Source organism: Stegastes partitus, unplaced genomic scaffold, assembly GCF_000690725.1.
Source record: "Stegastes partitus isolate 25-593 unplaced genomic scaffold, Stegastes_partitus-1.0.2 Scaffold781, whole genome shotgun sequence".
NCBI lineage: Eukaryota > Metazoa > Chordata > Actinopteri > Pomacentridae > Stegastes > Stegastes partitus.
The window spans coordinates 49,548-65,227 of NW_007578512.1; the positions used below are offsets into that span (position 1 = coordinate 49,548).

A 15,680-nucleotide genomic window follows, 5' to 3' on the forward strand; every position below is an offset into this window, starting at 1 on the left:
AAATACTTTAAAATTCGAAATTTATTTAAAGGGTGCCAAAGAAGGAAAGAAAGGAAAAACAAAACAAAAAAAAGCTGAGTTCAAACAAGTAAAGGAAAACAAATGTAGAGTATAAAAGTGCCTCCATCTGTGTGTGATAAGCAACTTAATAGGAGGATTGGATAACACAGTAAGTGGAATGTGTCTAAAGCTCATGAACACCTCAGTCTCAGTAGTAGTAGACATGACGGGAGTATTGAGCTGCTCTCTGATTGGTGTATGGAGCGTAGTGGTGTCTGTTGTGCCGGTTCCTCATCACATATGGATGATGCTCTTTGTAGGGCTGGTAGGAAGACCTGTAGTCTGTAGATCACATGAGACGTGTTAAGAAAGTCATACAGTGGACATGGCAGCCACCAGCTGTTACACAGTTAAAATAACTAGACCACAAAACACAGACATCCTGTTGTAAAAACAAATATTTCTACTGTATTGTTGAGTGAAGTGTGATCTGGTTAAGGGACAAAACACCTGCTCATTGTACCACAGGTATGCTGATACACTTACCATGTGTGTCATGCATGTATTCATACGGATGTCTGTAGACTGGCAGGACAGGCTGCAGGGGGCCAAGACGTCTGGATGTTTCAACCACCTTGCGTCGACATTTCTGTGGCCGTGGACAGTTCTCAAAGTCTATGAAGCCAACAGGCAAAGAATCACTGTAAAACTGCTCATTATAACTAGTGTAATTTCTTTCAGTTGGCTCTCTCTCTGAAAAAGAGACAAGAGGGGTAATGGGGATGGCAGAAAAAGACAATGTTTCAGAAATGGTGACCAGGTAAGAGGGTGTTCTACAGTGTGCAGAAGCAAGTGAAAAAAATCCACCTTGAAAAGAAAATTTGCTTGATAAATCAGTTATCAGTCTGCAAAGTTAAATATATTCTAGGGATTGTTTTGGGGTAATGTTTGTTTCCAGCAATCTGCCTCATGACTTAGGCACCAGTTATAACTCTACTGCAGTGAGAGAGCATTTATATGTCCACAACGTACTCTGCAATCACACTGTATTATGAAAGAGCTGCAATAAGTCTGTCTAAGTTTATAAGTTGAGCTGGATATGCTTGAGTCCGAAAAAAAAAAATGCCCAGAAGACACCAAGTATTCTCAGCAGTTGTTGCAATTACATCACATATCAAAGACACAGAAAACAGTCAAAGCGAAAACCCTAAAACCTGCCTGTTTAGATGCCTTACCAGTGTTGGAAAAAGTATTTCTAGGAGAAGGGAAGTAGTACTTGGAGGCACCTTTTAGGAGAGTGACATGACCCAGGAAATTGAGGGAATCTCAAACATCAGTGTACGGATGTACAACACAGTGATTTCAACATGGATTTGTTTATAGTGTTACTTGATAACCTGTATGGTTTGTACTATAACAGCATAGTGAAGTTCTCAGTGTAGGACACCACCTAAAAATGAGCTGACTGCTGATGGACAGTCAACCCAAGAAATGCGTTGGGTCATCTTAAAATTTAACAGGTGACAAACCCAAGTCCTCATATACAGTGCGTTAATCCCAGAAGGCCATGGGGTTATTGTGATTTATGTTACAAATATGTGCTTGTCCTTTATCAACCAATCAATTTTAACATCATCTGATGTCTTACCTGCAATATTTAGAGCACTGTCATTAGCTGGCTGCTCATCAGTAGCTTCAGTTGGCTCTAGAAAGAACAAACTCATTTCAGCTTGAACAAACAAATGCAAATGACAAATACTGGCCAGAGGAATCTCTGTAAATCAAAAACCCCACTATCCCATTATGACAGGATGTCTAAACCATAACAAGTTCCAACTTATGGTGGCACTGCATGCTTCTTTGTGTGTGTGTGTGTGTGTGTAGTCTTCCTCACCAACAGATGTCAGTGCACTGGGCCATATCACCCCCCAGGCCTGTGCAGTGTGCTGTAACAGAAGAGAGGTAATCCTGCGGTGGGTGAGGGCGTTCCAGTGGACTCCATCCTTCGTACGATGTTGCAGGGAGAAGCGGAACTGGAAGTGAAGGTCCAACACATCCATCCCATAGGCATCAGCCAGAGTCCCACTGTAGAAGTTGGCTTCAACCACATCAAAGCGCAGATGGGAAGCTTTGTGCTCAATCTGAGGTGAAACAGGAATAAAGGAAGAGGTTTAAGGCTGAAAGAGCATCAATGGACTGGAGAAACCAGCATCTTATCCTCAGAATGGACAACAACTAGAGAAAAATAAATCTACTTAAGATACAGGTGGGCAAATCATCTGCTGTGTACATGTTGTGAAAGTAATAAATACATCTACTCCAGGCATACAGTATAGTGTGGAAGTAAAAGATAAATTGAAGAAATAAAATCATTTCCTTGAGTTATTCTGGTAAAGTTTACTTGAAAAACCTTTCCTTTTGTTCTGATTTAAAGTCAGTTGGCTCTGAGGACAGTAACACTGCTGCAGTTGTAGTTACACACTACAGGTGTAAACTCCCAGTCAGGAGGTGTAACAGGAGATACTTTGTGTGCTGACTTGATCCAATGAGAGCAGAATTCCATGTCCAGTTATAATGCAGATGGTTGTGGATGACGTACCTCAGGCACCAGGAAGCCCCCTTTGATCCTCTCTCCTAAGGGCATGGTGAGGTTCCATATGACCAGTGTTTCCTCTGGCAGCATGTTCCTCAGCTCATCAAAGAACCTATCTAGGTTCTCCTTGTAGTCATTAATCCAACGGGAACTGTATCTACAAAACCCAACACATATTTACTGACTGGATACTTCATTAGCGATCATACAAATTACATTTCCACTGACTCACTCCAGGCCACAAAGCATTGTGTTTGTAGGCAGCACCCAGACAGCGTAAACTTGTAGTCCTGCTGTTCATACCCTGCAGATAGCTCGTGGGGTTCACAGGGTTTCTGGATTTGAGGGGTAGGTTTTGCCATTGCGCCTCTCTTTTATGACCACCACACACTGCGACTCAAAGTCATGCCACCTAGGAGTACTGTTAGTGCCACTCATAGTTACACCACCTACCCACCTTGAAATATCCCAAACACAGGAGTTGACAATGACTACATCTGGCTTCAGTCCGTGTTGGAAGTCGTCCAGGATGCTCTGCATGTAGCGCGAGTAGATGCGCGTCACAAAGTAAAAGCGGACCAGGTGGTGGGCGGATTGAAACTGCCGAACCTCTTTGTAGTCACTCCCATTGTGCATTTGACTCAGACAACCTCCTTCCACCAGGCAGTCCTGTTCGAAGCTCATCTCACCCTGAAGGAGTAAGTGTGAGAATAACAGCTCAGGCAGGAGAGAACTAGCTGTCATAGTAATCAGAATGACATTTATCCTGGGACTCAAACAAGTTTTATAACAAAAGACATGTTTAAGTTCAAGTGGATATGCTGCTACGCCAAACTTTATGAGATTAAAGCTTAAAGAAATGGCACGAGTAAACAGAACTATAAAAGGCAATAACAATAAATTACATTTATACAGCTAACATATTTTGTCCAGCGGTATGCACTTTTCATACAACCCCCTCCCTTCTTTTCATCAGCATGTAAAGCTGATAAATATGAGTCCTTGCCTTGGTTTTTAGTTGTTTTGTGGTGAGATATTTCTCCTTTTGTAGCAGCAGAACAAGGTCCTTGTATACAGCCCGCTGAACTGAGAAGGAAATACACACAAACATCATATTTCTGCAACACAGGATGCCTTTAGATTCATTATATATTCACTAGACTATTTAAACTTAGCTTGTACAGTCAACGTCCCCACTTAAAGGCACAAAGCACAAGTTAATCTACTTGGCAGATGATTCAGGAGCAAGAGGAATTATTTTGAAATTACATGACTACGCCTTGCCTGCTGCACAGAAACTTTTAGATGTGTAGCTGTTTAAAGATTATTTGACAGAGGAGAATTTAACTGTTACTCACTGGAGTCTCCCAACACCACAATGAATTTGTTGTGGAGCAGCTGGCTGACCTGCTGGTGGCTCACGTGCTTCATGGGCTCCTTCTGTTAATCACAAACACAAACACTGTGGTTCCTTTTCATTGAAACACTCTGAATGTGAGAGGTCCATTTGAACAATGAAACGTGTTGACACACAACAGGCAAAATGATCATTATTCATGCACTGTTCAATTATGAGATTTTACTTTGATAACATGTTTTCTTTCAGATTAGTAAAGAATAAACATCCAAAGAACACATTTAGGTGTTAATTTTACTACTTTGTCTATAGATTTAACCTGGAATACAAACATTCAAAAGCCATTTTATTATGAGTTTTTTTTTCTCATAATGGGCCTAAAATCTTATAAATATATTCTGTTATATTTCTACCTACATTCTGCAGTTTTCAAAAGAGAGTCTTGTTTAGATATCAGTCAAAACCTGATTTGTAGAATATGTTATGCCTAAAAACATGTCAAAAAAGAAGTTTTTGGCTGTTGACAGTATTTTCTGATTTATGACGTGATGAAAAGAGACATCCAAAATCCCCTCAGTAAAAATCTTTAACTCCAACATGTAAACAAAATCAAACAAAAATTTTGAAGCTGCCTTTGTCTGGTGTTCAAATTTCTGTCTGGAAACAAATAATGCAAATTAGGGCACTCTTGGGTACATCCTTTGCTTTAAGACAACTTGTAATACAACAAAAAATCATTGTCTAATTGCATGTGATCAACTGGGGATTTTTTGATGTTATTATTATTTTACTGTGTATTTTTGCAGGGACACTGCATAAATAAAAGTAAACACAAAAGAGCTACTTAGCAGCAAGTTTGCATGTGTTGTTGCTGGACAAGAACAGAAAAAAAAACACAGCACAATAAGTAGGTATAATACATAAAACAATACAAAATCTTCCATCAGTGTGAGATAACAAATAGAATCAGTAAAGACAATACATGATAGGCAATTAATTGCAATGGCACTTTTGTGTTGACTTTAGGCAAACCTTGAAGCTGGTTTTAAACACTGCAACGCCTCCTGAGTCTCTAATGTTTGTGAGGATTGAATTCCACTTCCCCAAAGCTCTAGCTGACAAAGTAGACTGACCAAGAAGCTGTCTTTCTGGACTTTGGTACCCAATCACCTCTAGTGGAGGCTCTAGGCCTGTTCACCTGCACCTGTCTGGGTGGGCCTCTGAGTCGAGGGGGTGCAAGACTATGAATAATTTTAGACATCAAGCATGAATGAAATGTCAAATTTGAGATTTATTAATTTTTTTTTAAGATAATGCATATTTAGTAGTAAACATGTCTCCCATAACCAGTAGCGAGTGCAACAACTAGGCTACACAGCTCGTTAGCCACAATTAGCATTACTAAATACGTTACTAAATTAGCATTAGTATGCTAATAACCTAGTCTTAGGAAAATTAGTTGGCTTCTATACGTAAACTTAAATTACAGCTTAAATTAACTTTATTTGATAGGTACTTACCATTGTTGAGCCTAGAAGCTAACTGTTGGTTAACTTTACCGCTAAAGCTAACAACTAACCGCCGTTTTAAAACTGAAGCTATCTCGCTGTTAGCTCTTTTTTTAAACTGACTTAGCTACCGTTAGCTGACTTAACAAGAGAGTAAATCCTCACAGTTTACTCAAGACTCGGGGTGGCCTCAACAACTGACCCCTGTGTTAATTTTGAAGCTTGTCTGACAAGGAAAACGCTATGGATAACTTCAACATTTAAATTCAAATTACTGAGTTCAGCCGTTAATCCAAAATACGCAGGTGCCGGCAATCAGGTGAGGCTTTCAAAGACCGTCGGACAATCTAAGAGCGTTTTGTGATTCTCACTCTAGCCAGGCTGTGAAACCACAAAGAAACTTGAGAAAAAGTAAAATGTGGATTTATTGACCTTTGAGTTGCACATAACACTGAACTCTAACCTAATTTTATGATGATGTTATAAATACATTGTAAATTAAACTAAAAAATATATTATTAAAATTTCCTTCAAATGTAATATTTTGCTATTTCATTGTTTAAACACCATGTTGCCTTCAAATAATCTTTAGGCACAATTATATGCCCAGAAACTAATATAACGCTATCTGAAAACATAAATTAGTTAGTTGGTGGTAACAGATTTTCAGATGCTGAGTTTGGTGGAGAAACATGAACCTAAGAAATATATTGTCAGTCAGATGCATGATACAGATGGATCAATAAATGTGGATATTTAAAGCACTCAGGAAAAAAAAAGAAAAAGTAATTCACAGTTATGTCTTTCAAAGGTGACTCTTTATTTCTTTGCTTTTCAAAATCTTAAAGAGGCTACAAACAGGAAAAGAAAGGCTCCCCCACACATTTACATTCAGTCGAAGTCACTGTCATCGTCGTATTCTATCACTGGTATGTGATCTTTCTTCTTCTCCTCCTTCTCCTCTTCCTCATCCTCTGATTCATCTTCATCCGTCTTGTCTTCTCTCTTGTCTTTCCGGTGAAACTCCTGGTAAATCCCAGTCAGCGCTTTGGCTGCTTCCAGAGACACTTTCAGATTTCCTATCACCTCCTTGTCTTCATCCAGACTCATAACTGAAGGAAAGGGGAACACAGATTTTTGGAAATGCTGCAAGACAACTCCATTATTTACACATTTCACACAATAAATTAGAATTAATCTTGTTATGAAATTATTTCTTTAAACCTACTTATGGTTCCACGCAGGCTGTTTTGTTTTCATTATTTTCCCCTCACAATAACGTTTAAAATAATCCGAGCTAATTGGCAGTCGTCTGAATTTTTCTAAAGACATTTGGTGTTTTAGCTGAGTGGCATCAAATATGTTTAATCCATGTAATTCATACAGCAAGTATAGCTTTCATTTTTATAATACCTACTGTCAATCTGTTGCTCGCTGACATCATTTCCAGTGAGCAGCAGTTCCTTCAGGTCCAGGAAAGCATGTCCAACGTCCACGCACTCCTCCTCATCGTCCATCGGCTCACTCACTACTGTGAACTTTAACCTGTAACGACACACATTCATTTTGTAGTTTGTGGTTGGCGAGATCCACAAAATGACATATAAACCACTGATGACACAGTACCTGCCCTGGTTGGGGTCGGTGCCCTCCAGCATGGTGTAAAGATACTGCCTGAGTGGAGCTGACTGAGAACCATCCACGTAAATCACTGAGAGGGACAAAGAAAGAGTTTATAAAGGATCTTAGAAATTAAAACTTAATAGACGCAAAGTTAAACCCTCACCCCGTGTGAAGTTGTAGTGAATCTCTTCGCCCTCGGTGGGTTTGCGGAGGGACATGGGTGTTTCCGTCGTCTCCATCGGGACGCCCAGCAGCCGATACTCCACGTAAACGCGCTGCACCGACTCGTCCAGCGCAACGTGTGAGGATGGTTCGAATGTCAGCGACAGAATCTCCACTCTGAGCTTGTCTCCCTGAAACACGACAGTTTGAAGTTAAAGGTCAAACTCATCTTACCGTAGCTCTGCAATGGAAGGGAGAACATCCCTGTGCAAGATCACCAAAATGTCATTCAGAAGTATTTGTTTTGATTATTACAGGAAATACTCTTAGATGCAATGTAGTTATTGACAAGTGGTACGATTTAGAATCCTTGACATGTAAGTGATATTGCACAAGGGTGTCTTCAGCTCTGTTGTATTCTGTATACTAGAACAATAGCAGCACAATGCAATGCTAAATTTTCCTCCTTCTTTCACTCATCTCAGTCGTACCTTCCTCATTTTTCGCTTGGGCGAAATGACGATAATGTCGCTTTGTGAAGAGCTTGAAGATGAAGATTCTGGGGCGTCACTGTCTCCTGCTGCACCTGAAAAGTCAAAGAATAAAATGACAAGAATATAAAATTAAAACCCTGTCAGCAGGCAACAGTATTTTGTACCACAAATGTCTACATCATGTAAAAGTTTTGAGGTCAGATGGTTGATCATATCATTGTTTTTTGTGTGTATAAACAGTGGGGCTTTAAATTACTGCAAGAAACCTTAAGCAGGTCTATTATGTGCATGTGAATAGTTACCGCTCTCGCTCTTCTCGTCATCCTCCCCTTCTTCAACCATTGACACCTGATCCACAGAGGGAAAGACCTGAAAAAAAAAGAAATGATATATGAGCCCATTCACCAACAAAGTTCCCATTTAGTGTCTTTTCATTCTAAATTACATCAATTATCGTTGCACAACATGGCTTTGACTGAAAAGGATTCTACCACAGAGAACAAACTGACCTGAGATCTGGCATCACTGGCAGGGCTTCTCCTCGATGGTGTGGCGGGTGATTGTCTGGAGGATGTTCTCACTGAAGATCTTCAATAAGATTAAATACATTTCAGTTCATTTTTATCTTAATATCTTAAACACACCACACAGAGGTTAAAATCCTGACTGTACAGGTTGTGGAATACGATCACTTTAATCAGGTGTTTCTATTGTTTAGGTTAAATTTCCAACTACTCAAATCTGTTAACACCTTTTACAATTGTTAGCCCTGTAAAGACCTTGTTGTATTTTTGCCCTTTTACACAAAACCTACATCAGTATCGTCACAAAGGAATCAATTTTTACATGACAAAAAAATCTGCAACTTGCCTGGCAGTTGGCAAATAAGCGGGCGTGGTCGGTCTGGGCTCAGGTGTCAGATGAGGCGTTCTCTGGTGGCGTTCAGGTGACCTCTTTGGAGATCTCTTCCTGTCCGTAGACGATGGTCTCACTGTGGTGATTTTTTCTGGTCGGAGGTCCTGCGAGCTTTTCTGTTTGACTGGTGGAGGCCGAGGCTGTAAGCAGACAAACATATGAGTGCACAAGCAAAACCTATTGTTTAATGCTGAGAACACCCATCCACATATAATCCGGCTTGAAACCTTACCCAGGATTTTATCTCTTTCTGCGCAGCTTTGGTTTCTCTGGGCTCAGGTTGCTGAGTCTGTGGTAAAGCAACAGAAGAACGGGCATTAACTTAGAGAACAGAAGTGTCTTTCAACATGCAGGTATCACATTTTAGCATTTACACACTGCTCTTTGTTAGTGTATTCATGCTAAATACACATGCAGCTCCTCAGAGCTTTACTGATAATTCCCAAATGTTTGGACACAATAGAAATAAGTAATATCACCTTCACTCTGGGCTTGGCTATAGGTTTCTGTGATGTGTCAGCCTCTTCTCTTGTCCTCTCCTCCCTTCCAGTGCTTTCCATTGCTCTGCCCTTTCCTGCTTTACCCAGCAAACCGTCCACCTGTGGCTGGAAGGGGTATTTCCATTTCATCATGACTCTGACCATGCCTCGAGGTCCACCGGCCGGATCCCGCAGAACATAATCGCCTGGTGGGACAGAGAGAAACATTTCTAAACTGCTGGCAGAAGAACCCTCTGGTGCTTGAACAGTAAACAAACATCGATTCTAGACTGCAAAAAGTAAACTTTTTCAGAGATCAGTGTGCCCTTCAGTCTGAAACTATGAATTGTGAATTGTTGAAAGCAAATATGATTGCCCTAATATTTAAGCAGATACAGAGAAAAGACCTAAAACACAGCTAATGATAAAGGATGCAACTGCCAGAAGGAACCATGCTAGCTTCCAGCTTCATCTCTCTCACTCATGCCCCATGGTGGAATGTAACTCAGTGCATTCAAGTACAGTACTTAAGCACAAATTTAAAAACGTTTACTTGAATCTTTTCTTTTCAATTCAGAGGGAAATATGGTACTTTTTACTTCATTAAATTGATTTGACAGTTTGAGATAATTTACAAATAAAGATTTTTGCACAAAAAACATATGAAAATCTTAATTTATGTATAGTATATACATATAGCTATATGAAATAGTATACAGTATAATATGTAGTTCCATTATTAATGAAGCTACCCAACTTGTTTACACAAGTAAAACTTAAACTACTGATCAGCTAATCAATTCGTCAATTGAAAGAAAATTGGCAACTACTTTGATAAATTGCTTAGAGCACCTCTGATAGGATTTTAAACAATCAGTCGATTAATACATAAAATAATTAGCAGAATAATTCATAATAAAAATAATCATTAGTTGCAGCTGGATAGAAAATAGTTCAACAGGAGCTCCACTTCAACCAACTACAACAGTAACACCCTTCTTTTAGATTAATGCAGGAATAATAACAATCTAATTACAATATATAGTGACATAACAGTCAGATGGAAACTTTTGTTTTTCATACTTTGGATGTCATAAAAACTTATACAGTTACAGGATTTTTACTTGTGAAGGAGTACTTTTACAGGGTGTTATCATTACTCCTAAATAAGGGATGTAAAGACTTTTTCCACCACTGCTCACCTCTGATCTCCCTGCCTGTAGCCAGGGCTTGCAGTGGGATGGGGGTCTTGGCCAGATAGGCTGGAGGTATTTGCTCATCGCTGGCATCAAACACATACACCCACAGAGTGCTAGACCTGGACAAAAGTGCAGGTAAATATCATTGGTATTTCAAAAAAAATTATATTTTTTAAAAACATTTTTTCTTTACAAGAAATAAAAAAAAAAAAACTGACAACATCATGTCCTTAATTCAATTTAATTCATTTAAACTAGCACACCTGAGGTAGTGCAGCACATCACTTGTTACTGCCAGAGGGAAGCTGATGATGTCATTGAACACGGGATCGGCGGAGCACTGGACCGTTCTGGAGACGTGAGGCGGAAGGTCGTAGAACCTGTAGGTCAGGTAGGCATCAGGGAGGAGGCCTGGCCATCGAGCATTAAGGCCAACGCAGCGCTCCAACACTACCACCAACTCATTGGGAATTCCTCCACCATAATCGTGTAACTCCTGATATAAATAAAAAATCAATGTCATAATCACAGATTCCATACACGTATAGCATAAACTAGCATAATGTTCTAGTTTAAAATGTGATTTCAGCCAAACTATGAAGAAAAACATCTTAACTGTTAGTAATGGCCAGTATAACGTAGCCAAGAATATAATGGTTTTATATACAAGGACTTAATATCGATACAAATTCTGCCTCCGCTTCAGTTTAATTCAATGAAACTTGATTTACCCCTATATAGAAAAATGAATACAGCAGCTTGCAAACCAGATCAACAGATACATACACAATAGAAAGGAAACACAAGAAATTTTTATTTCATTTGATAAAACAGTAAGAACTGGCCAGCTAAAACGTGCTCAGGAAGGTTCAGGGTGTTTTTGATTTTTTTCATTTACTTGTGGCATTTACAATATCAAAAAAATATGTTTAAAAGTTTTTTTTTTGTTTGTTTTTTTCTGATAAATGAGTAATTAGGATACTAAATGCCCTGAGCAGTGAGTCTCTGGTTTAATTCCCAGCAACCTTTACTGCATGTAGTTTTTGTGCTCTTTTCAAATTTCTGTCTCTCATCTTTCTATGTCCAAAAATTCTTTAAAAAAAAATCTCCCTCTACTAACCTTTTTTTCTAAACCTTGCCATAAACAGTTTTCATAGGACCAAATTCTTTGGTACAAAGTAGTTGCAGAGAAATGTATTCAGAGGGAACTGAGTGGATCATCCAGACTAACCAATAAACGGTTTGCAGAGAGACTCAAATTGAAAACGTTTAAACTTAAGATGATCACATCCTTCAATTATAAAGCCTATAGTGAATTCATGAAAAGTGCAAAGGCAGACAAGTCTTTACCTGCATGTGCCCTCAGTAAACACACAGATCACACTATATGTGCAGCATGAGCTGAGAATCTGAGCTGTGTTGATGCACAATGTGGATATACATTTCAGTATAATTTGATTAAACAGCGGGAGGACTCTGCATACTGTGTTCCTGGCTAAACAAGGCCCCTTTGGACAGAAATGTTAACACGATAAAGCTTGTTCTTCTCTCTGTTTTACCTCATGACTGCTGTCTTGCCAGCCAAGAGAGACCTGCAAGGGACTCTTGTGTGTCATTGCTTTCCTGTCAGCGCTGCTCTCTTCCGCAGTGTCCATCAGCTCTGCAGGGGGGAACAGGCGCACCCAGAAATCCACAACGCCGACAAACTGACCCTCATGTCCTGGGAGAGAGACAGAGAGTAGAGACAAAACCATCAAACCAGTGGAGATTACCAAACAAGGAGGGGAAGAAGCATCAAATCCACTATTTTGCTTTTTTCTGCGCACATTACTCCTTACCAGTAATATTGACCCGTCCACTGATACGCTCTCCTCTCCTCTCCATGGCACCCATGACAGACATTTGTCCACTTCCATGGGTCACAAACCTGACTCCTCCTAAGGCCTGGTGGAGCTCCACTCTCACCCTTGACCCCTGACCTCCCAGTCTGCCCAGATCTCGGGCCGTCAGAGCGTAGCGGGACGTAAAGCCATAGTGGGGTTGGGTTCCAGACACCAGAGGAGTTGAGTGGACCTCAAAGTCCAGCAGGCTGTAGGTGCAGAAGGTCACGATTTCTTCACGTCTGTCTGCTCCTGGACGGATGCTGCCCATGATACGAAGCCCTGCTGGGGTAAAGGTGGCAGCCTGGAGGGGCAGAACCAACAGCTTCCTAAGAAAAATGCTGAGGAAAATATGAATGAAAAAGCATCAGTTGAGGAACAGAGTCTGGGTTTACCTTGAGGTGGATCTCCAACAGTGACTCTCCGGCTCTTAGCTGAGAGAATGACATGTCATCTTCAACAGGCTGCACCACCTCCTGATCTCCAGCTGGCCAGGTGTACTGTGTGGGTATGTCCTGTTTGTAGTGTCTGGGTCGGTACGCCAACTCTTTCAACTGGGCTTCAGATACAGATAAGAAAATTACAGGTTGTGAGAAGTAAACAAACTGCAAAATGTCAGTTATCATCCCAAGTAATGAATTAGAAATGATATTAGGTTCTCTTGATTGTACTGATGAAGTGGATTTTGCTGTTATACCTTGTAGACTGTTGATCTGTAGAGCTCTTTTTGATAAAAGTTTGTCCTTCTCCACCATCCTCCTCCTGCTCTCCTCCCGCTCTTGCTCCACCTTCTGGTTTACTGTATTTAACTCTTCCTTAGAGGTGAGATGGAATTTTTTATTGAGAAAATGAAATCTGAAAGCGGCAATTACAACAATATAAGTGCAGATTTCAATTGATAAAATGTGTGTGAACCTGCAGGTCTTTAGTGATGCGATGCTCCAGTATTAACAGGTTCCTGGTTTTCTGTAACTCGAGCACCATCTCAGCGTGCGACGCCTGGATGTTCACCAGCTCCCGGGTCGGATCTTCCCCGTTCCCATCAGCCAAGAGGAAGTGCAGACCCTCCCTGCTCTCCTGCTGCATCCTAAAAGCCTGCAGTTGGAGGGACAACATGGCTTTAAATGTTTTGTTCTGATGCAGAATCTGCCTTTTGTGTTAAGACTTCACACTACAGTTCGCATAATTGGATTGTGTGCAACTTATTCGACAGAAATCTATGCAGCTTCCTGCTATCTCTGAGCAAAACACAAACGAATTAAGAAAACCCAAATAAACAAAGCTGAATAATTTTTAACGAACGCATTTCGTCAATTTGGCAAAAGAAACACTAAGAGGCAGAAGAGAGTGCAAACCTTAATCTGCAAAAGAGTTTCACTGAGCTCCTCCACACTCATATCAAACTCCTGGAACAGAGGAGCGAGAGAGAAGATTAAAACAGGGATGTGCTCAAACATAAAAGCAGAAAATATGAGTGTGTCGTGTGAAACAGCCTCTCAGCAGTGTTTTAATCACTTGTTACTTCCTGACCTTGGTGACAGAGTCCAGTCTGTCCTGCAGAGCAGAGACTTGCTCTCTGTAATGAAGAATCTCCTGCTCCAGATGATCTTGCTTTCTGTTTCCTGATTAAAATCAAATTCATAATGATTATCCACTTGTTTCTTATCATCAAACTGAAAAAGATGCAACATGCTGAGATGTTTTACCTCTATCTCTGCCCCTCTGCTCCTCTAATATTTCCTTATCTTGTCTCAGCTTCTCCTTCTCCATCTCCAGCCTGGCTCTCTCCTCCCTCTCTGCTTGCAGCATTTCCTCCAGTCTGTGAATATCCATCCTGGTGATGTTTTCCTCCACCTTCTCCCACTTCTGGTCCACCTGTCTGGGTTTTTCAGCCTTGCCCTCATGTTTGCTTTGGGCAGATAATGTACTAAAAAATGGAACAATCAGGTTTAAATAACCATGTTATAAAGGTTTCATCTTTTTAAAGAAGTCATTGATCTGATGTTTTCATTTAGGATGTTGAATTTATTACCATCAGCCTAAATTCAAACATTTCAGAAGTCACAGGTGTTTTGTTGTTTTTGTACGTTTAGTTTTCTAGAAACCTCTAGGTTAACATGCCCGAATACAAATGCTGCCCCAGACCTTGAGGAAAATAACTCTTACCGCTCTAGTAGAGTGTCATAGTTTTCTTTAATCAGATCCCTCTCTCCCTCCACATCTGAAATCCTCTCCTGGAGCTAATAGACAAAAAACAAAACAAACAAACAAAAAAAAACATAAAATATTGACATCTGACATGATCTCCAGACTTTCATCATGAAATATCTGCTTCATTTTGGTTTCCTCTTAGCCTGACTCTATACATGCAGATACAGATGTGGTACCTTGTCCAGGGTCTGCAGAGACAGAGTGGTGCTGGTAAGTTGTCCCTCCAGTGCCAGAGCTCTCTGTCTTTCCTTCTTCAGTTGTTCAGTCAGCTCTTGCACTTTCTCCAGCAGAGCTCCCTGGCTTTCCTTCAGTGACCTCTGACTCTGGTGTAAACACGTGAAAATTACTATAAGGAGCAACTCACTAAGTAGAAGTTTTTGTTGAAAGTCGTGTGTATGTGATAAGACTTTTACCTCTTCTAGCTGATGCTCATAAGCCTAGAAAAAAGCAAGAAGAATGTCTCATAAGCTTCTGCTAACAACTTCCAACAGAAGAATAATGATTTGCAGAGTAAATGGCTGACAGATAAGGATTCATTCTAACCTCTTGCAGGTCGGTGAACTTCTCCTGGGTGACTCTCAGGGCAGCGCTCTTGTCTGAGAGCTGCTTTTGAAGACGGATTAGATCCACATTCTCTCTGATAGTTATTCTGGAGAAGATAAGAGGTGGTTTAATTATTAATTCAGCATGATTGTTGGATTTATTTGTATTTACATTGTTGTAAAAGCAGCAGTAGCAGTGAGCAGGGTGGTGGAAAGAGCACAACACTGTCTTTTTCTTATCGTTTTTGCGTTTAAACAGGTTATAAAAACCTTGTAAAAGAGAAACTAAAAATGTACCCACAGGACATTATGTGCAAACTAGTTAAATTCAGACTGAGCGTCCACTATGAATGGCTCTATGGTGTACTGTTAGTGAGTTCACATTATTGTGCACATTTTATAGATTCAGTATTTTCAACAGTAGCAACATACAGCACTTTAGCAGAAGCACATTAACATACAAAAACTAATTTACTTGTACTCCAAAAAGTAGGAAATGTTATTTGATGACAGTGTCAAGTAACTGCACCAACTGCAGCAGTAGCATTAAGGCTTGTATCAGTAACAGTAACAGTGGTATTTCTACCACCTGTGTCTGTCGGCCTGCTGCTTCCTCATCTCTCGAACAGTTCCCTCAATCTCTTTCTCTTTGTCCCTCAGCGTTTCCCGGAGTGCCTGGGCAGTCAGCTCCAGTTCTGCCACCTTCACCTGCTCCGT

The 15,680-nt window shown here is 40.3% G+C and overlaps 2 protein-coding genes across 2 annotated transcripts in view; both read right to left on the reverse strand.

Moving 5' to 3' along the window:
* Positions 1-208: 208 nt before the first annotated feature.
* LOC103364806 (PC-esterase domain-containing protein 1A-like) lies at positions 209-4,024 on the reverse strand. The gene is made up of 7 exons (XM_008292066.1): positions 3,952-4,024; positions 3,600-3,679; positions 3,051-3,283; positions 2,600-2,750; positions 1,895-2,141; positions 547-675; positions 209-342 (listed from the first exon to the last, which is right to left on the reverse strand). The coding sequence occupies exons 1-7, from the start codon at positions 4,022-4,024 to the stop codon at positions 209-211; spliced, it is 1,047 nt and encodes a 348-aa protein (XP_008290288.1).
* A 2,325-nt stretch (positions 4,025-6,349) lies between these two features.
* The window catches only part of rpgrip1 (RPGR interacting protein 1), an 11,585-nt gene continuing 2,254 nt past the window's right edge, over positions 6,350-15,680 (reverse strand). Inside the window, 25 exon segments of the mRNA XM_008292067.1 lie at positions 6,350-6,570; positions 6,876-7,003; positions 7,085-7,169; positions 7,245-7,434; positions 7,735-7,829; positions 8,040-8,106; positions 8,247-8,325; positions 8,608-8,792; positions 8,885-8,941; positions 9,132-9,337; positions 10,334-10,449; positions 10,594-10,826; positions 11,890-12,050; positions 12,169-12,514; positions 12,606-12,769; positions 12,908-13,025; positions 13,126-13,305; positions 13,566-13,616; positions 13,741-13,871; positions 13,917-14,137; positions 14,377-14,450; positions 14,598-14,744; positions 14,835-14,858; positions 14,965-15,070; positions 15,553-15,680. The exon segment at positions 15,553-15,680 is cut by the window's right edge and continues 12 nt beyond it. Of these exon segments, the coding sequence (XP_008290289.1) occupies positions 6,350-6,570; positions 6,876-7,003; positions 7,085-7,169; positions 7,245-7,434; positions 7,735-7,829; positions 8,040-8,106; positions 8,247-8,325; positions 8,608-8,792; positions 8,885-8,941; positions 9,132-9,337; positions 10,334-10,449; positions 10,594-10,826; positions 11,890-12,050; positions 12,169-12,514; positions 12,606-12,769; positions 12,908-13,025; positions 13,126-13,305; positions 13,566-13,616; positions 13,741-13,871; positions 13,917-14,137; positions 14,377-14,450; positions 14,598-14,744; positions 14,835-14,858; positions 14,965-15,070; positions 15,553-15,680 (3,513 nt within the window).